A 9,891-nucleotide genomic window follows, 5' to 3' on the forward strand; every position below is an offset into this window, starting at 1 on the left:
GTGTGTGTGTGTGAGGTGTAGTTGTGTGCGCTGCGCGCCCTTATATTCCACCCCCTCTGGTCTTTTTATTATTCCCTTTCCCTTATTTCTCCCCTCGCCCTTATATTTGGCCATTGAAGACTCATCTCATTAGTGTTTTTACACTCTTACTAACATAATAATTATTTTCATAATCTTTCATAGAAAACTAGCCAACATTGACTGCCTTTCAATACCTTCCTTTATCATGTTATCAAGAGACTAAGCAAAGTTAAACATGTTACTAATAGACTAAGCGCTTAGTTTATTAGTAACATGCATTTATGGAGAAAAATCGCGTCCATTGTACCATCCCTGAATCCCTGACAAGAAATTAAGAAAAAAAAGATTGTTACATAATGTAAAGCTTTATTTTACTATAAAAAATACAAATACATAAGAAGTTTTTTTCTGATACAGCAGAAAAGTTTTAATTGTTTCATTCCTTTAATATTTTCAAAGCAAGTAATGCAAGAGAAAGATAACTTAAGCTCTTTTATTTCAACCCGTATTTCCTTGTTTGTAGACCACCAAAATCAAATTTGCCTCAATCTATCCCGAACTTTTAATGATCAAAGCCACAACAATTATTCGAGGACAGCTATTTTTTAATCTTTTAAAATTTTCGCTTTTGTGTAAACACCATCTCATCTAAATACTATAAAAAAATCTCAAGATTGGGACTAGTGTGCTCACCGGGGGGTACCACGGGGTGAATTAATACTATTCAAAGGGAACCAGGTTATTAATAGCCTGAAAGGGGAAAGGTTTGAGGTTTAAAGATTTGGGTAAGGGGGGTTCAAAAAAGGGAATTATATAGGGGAACAATAAGGGTGAATAATGCAGGGTAGCTTCCCTTGTTAGGAGGGGTAGAAGGCCAATCCGCCGGCGGCCGCTAAATATTCACCTAACTCATTCCTTTCCCCTCTTTTATTTTTCCCGCATTTCTCTATCCTAATCTCTCTACAACTAACTCCTCTTCTCTTTTCTATTGTAATCTCTATGTTTTGTTTCCCCTATTTTGCCTCCCCTTTTCTCTTTCTTTAAAATAATCTTTCTCTTTTCTCCTGGCTTACTCTAAATTCTCTTTCTCTCTTCTCTTGAAAGATTTTTCGTCGCGTCCAGTTACAACAAATATGAAATAATTTAGTTTTGGCGTGGGTTTCAATGTGCCAAGGAGGGGCGTAATCATCCCCCTAAGAAAAAATTTGTGAACAATAAAAAACAAACATTTTGTGAAATCTTTCTGTTAATTAAACTTATTTTTAAATTAAACAGGTAATTACTTTTAATATTTTAATGGAAATCTTTTTTTATGTAAGATATTTCAAATTTTGAAGAAAATTGATAACCTACTAGATTATAATAAAAAGAATTAATTTAACCAACTTGAACTTTATTGAAGTATTTTTATATAAACAATTTTAAGACTATAGCTAAAGGAATATTTGAACATTATTGACAATCCAAAAACTTCTTGGCTTTATTTTCAATTAAATTAATGCATCAATTTGTGTTAGTAATTAAAAAAATAAGTATTTAAAAGTTATTAAAATTGTGCCTTTTTGTGTCAAATACAAAAGAATATCCTGTTTGTTAAAAAACTACCTATGCTATTTGGTCATTAAAATGTTAATCTACGCTTTGATAATATTGTTTAACATCATTGAGGACTTATTCTAATTTATCATCCCTTGTCTTATCCCGTAAGATCCTTTATTATGAAAACATTAAATTCAAATCAAATAAATATAAATCTTTTTATTTTCCAAAAATCATATTTGAATTTTTTTAATAAACTTCTAAGCAATAATATTGACCATTTTAGAATAAATTTAAAGAAATTGTTTGCCTTCAAGATAAGATAAAGAATTGGATATATTAATACTTGGATCTTGCACCAGATTTTTCATATTCTCTAATAAAGTGAAAGACGCAGCGGGCTGAAATAACGATTTTTATTTTCATCTCCTTTTCCCATCCCCTTACCACCTATTAGATGAATGCACTGACCAATAAATAAGTTAAATGTTAGCAAGCTAACTTTTTTTCCTGTCATAATATCCATGTATATTCTTCATCCATTGATAAAGATAAACAATGTACTAATCTATCCAGTACATCAATGGTCATTTACAAAGGAATAAACGTAGACAGTCTAGATCCCCAATTGGACCAATAGAAACATAATGACATAATGTAGGAATAATCCCATCCCATTATTGGTCAGAATATGCACATTATTATATTAAACATACAGTTACAATTATCATATTTTGAAATTGATATAATTTTTGTTTATGAATTTGATTTGAAGTAGTTGATTTCAGGAAGAAATACTTTTTTAAATTGTCAGAATTAAGGTGTCTTATTGTCCATCTAGGGTAGTAAATATATTTACAAAATGAAATACAGTTCCGCATTAAGACGTATTTTATAATCATATTGTCTAAAGCTATCAGTTCTTCAAATTATAATAAACTCTGCCTATATGCATAGTTCAAATAATTTGACAGTCCTTCTAATATTTTGCTTTTGGCTTTGTTTGTAACATTAAACAGATAAATAGATTAAAACCATACAGGGTCTTGTGTTAATCGTACTTTTTAAAAGATAACCCATTTGGTATAGCGGTTAGCGAGATCTTGATATAAATACTTTATAAATAGGATTTAACACTATTTATATAGCAAAAAGGAAAATCAAAATTTAGATTAAAGTCATTATAGTTGTAAATAATGAATAAGAATTTTAGCTTTTGTAGAAATTCTAAGATGTAATTATATCTGATACTTAAAACTTAAATTTAACTAAATTTTATCTACTCTTATTGTACAAGAAAAAAAAATTTCAAGATTAAAATTGAAATTATAAAAATAGGAAATCATAACCTATTTTGTTGTAGATAAATCCTATTTTCTCTTATTATAGCTGTGTTTGAACAATAAATATCTAGATAGCATATGAATTATTGTTATAGGTAAGGTTTTTTTGTGAGTCCGTAAGATCTCACTAATCACTTAACCGATTACGTTCTCCATTCTAGGGAAATAGATCCCGGGATGGTTCTAGTCAAATTCATTTTTTTCAGGTTTTTAAAAAGTTTAATTATCTCTTATATTAATTCTCTTTTGATTTCAGACGGAGATTTTGGGAGACCATCGCGAAACCTCGCCAAATCAACGGAGAAATTATGAAGAATATAATATTCCGATACCAGAGAACACTCAGTGATTTGTTCCAATAAAAGTACAATTACTTCAAGTGGTAAATCACACACTCACACAAACAAAATCTTATATTCTGTGTATGACAAGTGAACAAGACAAACATTTTTCATCCTGCCCTCTTATTTGTCAGTGTATTATGTGTGTATTTAGAACTTAGTTTTGTGTAAACACATACACACACACAAACATCCCAACACTAAAATACACAAAGAAACACACAGTTTTGTGATAAGGAGATTCTGATATACCTTTAAAATAATAAAACTCCTTTCTATAAATGATAAGAGTGTTTATTAAAGTGACTAAAACTCATGCCTTAGTTAAACAGTTGTAGAAATATTTTCATGTGATTTATGCACCATGTCACTTAACCTTATTTCTTCCCTATCATTTCTCAAAAACAAGTTTGAGAGTGTGGCGCACGGCGGCGGCGGAAAGAAACGCAAGGATGCGGCGATAGTTGTCAAGAAAACGTCGGCCAAACTAGATTTGTACGCCGGAATTACAGAATCCGACCTCGACGACACGTCATCAGATTCGTCGGACAGCGACGAGGACGAGAATTTGTCGTCCAAGGCGACAACGGCGGTGGGAACGCCGGCCCGTGGCGGTAGCACGGGTTACTCCACGCCCGACTCGCGGCTGGACGACGGAGAAAGCGGCGCCGATAGTAAAAGCGGCTCTGGCGGCGGCCCAACAGCCGACATTTTGCAAAAATGTTTGGATATTTTGAACAGTGACATTTCCGATTCAGAAACTTTGCCCCAACCAGACGTTGTTAAGTCAAACAAGGAGGGGGAGGGAGACAACAGTGAGAAGGGTAAGATAGATGACTTTTCAAAAGATCTAGTTAAACCTTGCATTATCCCTGACTACAGCCAAGGTCTCCTAAAGATAGCCTCCCCCATCCCCAGGATACAACAGGGAGAGGAGGCGGAGAGTGGGGCAGACATGCAGGGGAAGGAGAGTTTGAGTTCAGTAGGAGCAGAACATGTCTCAACCAAAGCCAATAAATCACCAACAGAAAGCATAGAAAAGGACACTTTCAAGTCATTAAGTGTCGAGGTTTACAACAAAGCAAAAACTACAACAACTATTATTGCAAATTTAACGCTTGATCGGCGGTTGTCGGCTGGCGGCAATTGTTCGCCGCCACCGCAAAAACGAACACGTTATGATTCATCAGATGAGGATGACAGTGATGAAGATTATAGTTCTGATGATGACGTGGGCCCGCCACAGCTCGAGCCAATGATCTCTCTCCCGTCGAAGACTCCTCTCCAGCCAGCCATAGTCAACACCTCGTGTACAACAGCACCCACAACAACTGTTGTTTCCAGCACACAACAATCAAAATTTTCTAGTGTATCAGCAAGTGTAGTGACAACAGCTGTGAGTAGTCACAGTCAAGTGTGCCATAATCCACAGCCAACAACCGTGCCATTAAATTTTACTAGTTTACAACAACAGTTACCACAACAATTACCAATTTATACCTCAAGTATGCCAACCGCCACAACTGTTGGTCAACAACATTTTCAACTGCCAATTACTCAACAGCCTCAACAGACAATCTTATCCAATCTTGGCCAGTTAACCAATGCTGGCGGTATTCAGCGGATATTACTGCCGCCAGTTCCAGCCGGTCAAGCACAACAAATTATCATTCAGCCGCCGGCCGCTCAACTACAGCCACAAATCATACAGCAACAGCAGTCATTTTTGGGACCCAACATACCCACTGTACAGATCATTCAGCCGCTCGGCGGCCAGCCGTTACAGCTTGGAAATGCGTTACCACTGCTCAATTCCACTGGTTATTTGTTGGGCTCCCTAGCTGGGGTGGGCAACCAAGCAAACCTACTCAATAATTTACAAAGCTTTACAGGTCTTCTAAGTCACAACAGCCCCCAAGTCATCCAACAGCAACAGCAAAATTTGTTTAATTATGTGCACAACAACAACAATCAATTCCCTCACTACCCTGTGATTATTCCTCAGACAAGTATCCCAAGCACAACAACCTTACAATCATCACAATTATTACCTCAGCCTAAATTAATTCAACCACAACTATTACCACAGCAACAACAACCACAGCCTCAGCAAGTGATTATCAAGCAGGAGCCAATGTCATCATCACAAAGTAATATAAAGCCACAGCCCACGACAGTTAACGGCATACAATTTTCTACACCTTCATCTTCAATTTCCACCTCAATGCCATTCAATTTTCAACCCCAACAATTTATTCAGAATTCTATGGTTGGTTTGGCTCCCCAACAGCCAATAATAAGTTCTTCATTGCCAATGCCAACTTTTTCATCATCTCAGTCAACTGCAAACACATCTTTTGCACCACAAATTTTCACTAGTACAGCAAATATTAGCAGTACAAACACGTTTACAGTGAACAACGCTACAAATGCATCAAATATCACAATCCCTGGAGGGTCTGGTACCTCCCCAGTAGCGCAGCTGGTTCAGGATCCTGTGACAGGTCTGTACAACCTTGTGTCCACTCATATGCCTACCCCATCATCATCTTCGACTAATTCAGCGGCTAGCAGCTCAGCACCCACTATCACAAGCACGCCATTATCCTCGAAACGGCTTTCAACAGCAACACCTGTCTCCATTCCCGGTCTGTCCAGCACACCGCCAGTGTCCGTCACAGGATTCGCTGGTACGCCGATCACAATGCCTCCAGTTCCGATTCCAGGTTTAACAAAAACGCCGTTACCGCTGTCCAGTCTGACCTCAAGCGCATCTACCTCAATTCTTGTGACACCTGACATAAAGCCGGATGTATCCTCACTCACCTCTAGCCCGCCTCCAAGCCTGAACCGCACGTCTACCCCTATCAGTGGATCGCCTGCAAAAATGCCAAAGCATCTCCTTTTGCCGCCGCTTAATTCAAAAGAGAACTACAGACCGCTTATCGCCGCCGATCCTCTATCGGTCGCAGCAGCTGCAATAACGGATAACAATGTCAGCGGTGCATCATACCAGTTGACGACCAAATTCAAGTGCGGCGTCTGCAACAAATACTTCGGCAACACCAAGAATCTGCGCGTCCACATTTCCGAGATTCACGAGGGCAAGCGCGGCCAGTTTCCATGCGACATCTGTCACAAGGTGTTCCCCCGCAAGCGGAACATGGAGCGGCATAAGAATGCGCTGCACCTGAGGAACCATCCTGTCTGCCCGCTCTGCCAGAAGGCCGTTGTCAATATTGATGTTCACATCAAGCGGTTCCATCGCGGCTCGCAGGATCATAAGAAAGTTTCGGCGGCCACTGCGTAGAAAATTATTATTTTCTTAATTTTGTTTTGATCTCATTTTTATTTTATTGTGTACAATTATTTTGACATTCAACAAAAGACATTTTTTACTCTCAGTATAAAGATTCAGCTTTAAAAAAAACTTTTAATTTGTTTATTGTTTTATGGTACCTACTACGTTTCGTTAACTTTATTTTTTGCTTTTTATGTTGTGCCATATTTTTTTGTTCGTTTCGTGCATTTGAAACATTAATCAAAATACTATTTTTATGGCAATTAATAAAAATTTAAAAGACTTAACTGTGTAAAGGGTGATTTTAATTATTTTTCTATACTTTAAATATCCAACTACGCCCTTGTTAAAAATTATTATGGTGAAGATGTATTAAGAAAGTTTTTATAACTTTTGTCCAAACTTTAAAGTCTTTCTTCAACTGCAATACAAATACCTTTATTTTCCAAGGGGCTGATACATTACACACACTCAAAAATATTTTTTTTGCATATTTTAATTTTGTTACATTAAATTATTTTGGTCCCAAATTATTTTACATGCATTTTTGAAGTTAGGTTCTCAAAAAAATGTATTCAGCCCCTTGTTATGACTTTATTGCTCAGAGCTTCTGATATTAAGTGCAAAATATTTAAAAATAGACGCGGGAAAATTATTTGCATTATTTCTATTATATTTATAATCAAATATATAAATTATATTTTTCATGTATAGAAAAAAGACAAAATAATTACTTGATATTATCAATGGAAACTGTTGTGATCTAAATATGTTATAAAACAAATAAATTTTGATGAATTACCAAATATTTTTTTATGTATTTTAGAACTGTTGCTCTATAACGTACTTTTGCCAGTCTGATTGTTTGCTCGTTACAATTTTTTAGCAGCGCAGCCACTTTGTAATTAATGTATGTCCGTATTACTCTCATCCGTAAGCGAATGGAAAAAGGTAAATACTGTAATTATGCACATGTAAACATTGTTCCTGTACTTAAGATTAATTTTTAAGAGAAAACTTCACCAATAGTTCATAATTCAACTGAAAGAAAAGACTTGTTATTACTCCGCTAAGTTTTAATTGGATTCAGTAGTTTTCCTCATTTTGCACATGAACCACAAACAGATATTGTTGGAAAAAAAGATTTTGTGATTATTTTTGGTTGGGTTAAATAAGGGTTGGGATAGCCCCGACGGAATAGAATTTCGTAGGGATCAGAGCCTCTGAAGGTGGAAGATACATTATTTTTTTCATAAATTGAATTGAGGGGAGTTAGCAGGTTTTAATTTATAAGTTTCAGTTAAAAATTACAAATTCTTTTTGTAGCAAAGCTACTCTATAATTCCAAGTATCCGTCCGTTTCTTTGGGGGAAACGTTATTTTCTCAGCTTCTATACAAGATACACTTTCAAAATTAAATATTACGTTTTTAAGGCATGTTTTTCTCTAATAAATATATTCTTGATTTTAACAAATGCTCTTCAAATCTCCTTGTCCGTATTCTTATCCATCACTTCTGCGCTTCTCTAATTATGTATGTATGTTGTCATCCTTGGTTTTATGGTAAATCAAATAGGCCCAAAATTATTAAATTTAATTTGTATAAAAGCAAAGGTAACGGGAATGCTTAATCCTACTTTAAAATATTCTTCGCAAGAAATTCTCCTTTCATATCTCAAATAAATTACAATTTATGTCTCAACCAAGAAGAGTTGAATTTACAATTTAAATATCACAGAACATTAGATTTGACCTCCTTTCATTACTGAACAAAACACTGTAGATTCATCAGTTTTTAAAAAACTCAAGCTAAAGGTATGAATGAACTTTTAAGCGACTTTTTTTTATACTTTTGTTGTTCTAACTTCTAAAATGCAAAAACTTTTATATTGCCTTGTTAAATTACAAGCAAAATTTAGAACAAACTTTACTTTTCCTCTTACTTAAAGATCACGAATTTTCACTATTAATTTTGAAATTTTTAAAAGAAATTCTATAATTCCTTAACAGGTTATCCTTCGTTGATATTTTTGAAAGGGGGGGAGGGGTTAAAACAAATTTAATGGGGATTTTGTTGAATATTTTGGTAAAGTTTTTGTTGGTCTGTTTGCAAAAATGTTAATCCTATTTGATTGTATTTACAAAAACAAATTTAAAACTCAACCTTAGCAAAACGGTCAGATCTATTCTATTTTAGTGTTGAAGCAGCCACTCAATAATTAGTTTTGTTGGTCTGTATTGAAACAAAATTGACATATTTTTGTATATATGTATATTTTTAACTTATTTGATTGTTGGCCTTGCCTAAATTATTTCTTAAAATTATTTTTTGCTTGTAGTAGCATTATGCTATCTAATATGGCTTGCTATTTGAAAAGTGGCTATTTTTTAATGCTTCTTGTTAGGGACAATAGGTTTTTGATTCTTATAAAATAGTTCCTATTAACATCCAGCTAAACTACAAGACTGAAGAGAGTGCTATGTTCATCGAAATATATTTCAATAAATAATTAAGAAGTATCGGAGACTTTTTCACTCAGTGAATTTATCAGTTTCTATAGACCAGTGCTGGATATTAATTGGAATAATGTCATCCTTGTTTTTGTGATGATATCTAGATTTGTTTGTCCGTCTTTAACCTCTAGCAATTCAAAACGTTTGCTATTGTTTGATTTAAATTTTAATAAAAGTTAAGCTAAAGCATGAAAAAAGATGTTTAGGTTTGCTTTTTATCATAGTATATCAAGGCTGCTATGAAAAAAATATTAAATGCTTATTTGAGCAAGGCTTCCATAATAAGGATATCTCTATAAGTAATTTTAGAATAGTCGTTTCAGGTGGATTAGAACCGGTTCTAAGCTATATTGAAAAATCATGTATAGCATCGAATTACAGACAATATTCCACGAATGTTAGAATAAAAATAATAAAATTAATACCATTTGTGTTAGCTCTTGCCTTCATCCCCTCATTTTAATATTCACAAGAAGCTGTCAATAATACGATGCGATTAATTACTATGACCAACCTTTCATATGGAATCTTTGATCAATTGGAAATAAGTATTAAAACGTAGCCAAGTTATTATCTATGAAATTGTAAATCATAGGACGATAAGACACAAGAATAACTTCTATATTATAACATCTCAATAACTAACAAACCAAATATTACCATTACATTATATTGTAATGTTTGATTTGTCGACCTTTCGCTTTATGGATACTGTCATCCTTGTTTTTTATTTTTTGAAACACTTTATAATTTTTAAAAATTTTCCAATCTTCCCACGGAAAGCCTAAAATAAAATCAGTGAGGAAACCAGGCAAATTTTTTGCCAACATTC

The 9,891-nt window shown here is 34.5% G+C and overlaps 1 protein-coding gene across 1 annotated transcript; it reads left to right on the forward strand.

Moving 5' to 3' along the window:
* Positions 1 to 1,090: 1,090 nt before the first annotated feature.
* Positions 1,091 to 7,346, forward strand: LOC145317114 (uncharacterized). Its single transcript, XM_080158016.1, has 2 exons — positions 1,091 to 1,296; positions 3,160 to 7,346. Exon 2 carries the CDS (start codon positions 3,609 to 3,611, stop codon positions 6,552 to 6,554), a length of 2,946 nt encoding a protein of 981 aa, XP_080014142.1. The 5' UTR covers positions 1,091 to 1,296; positions 3,160 to 3,608; the 3' UTR covers positions 6,555 to 7,346.
* The last annotated feature ends 2,545 nt before the right edge of the window (positions 7,347 to 9,891 follow it).

This window comes from Acartia tonsa, chromosome 4, assembly GCF_053477335.1.
Source record: "Acartia tonsa isolate MP-2025a chromosome 4, ASM5347733v1, whole genome shotgun sequence".
NCBI classification, from domain to species: Eukaryota; Metazoa; Arthropoda; class Copepoda; order Calanoida; family Acartiidae; genus Acartia; species Acartia tonsa.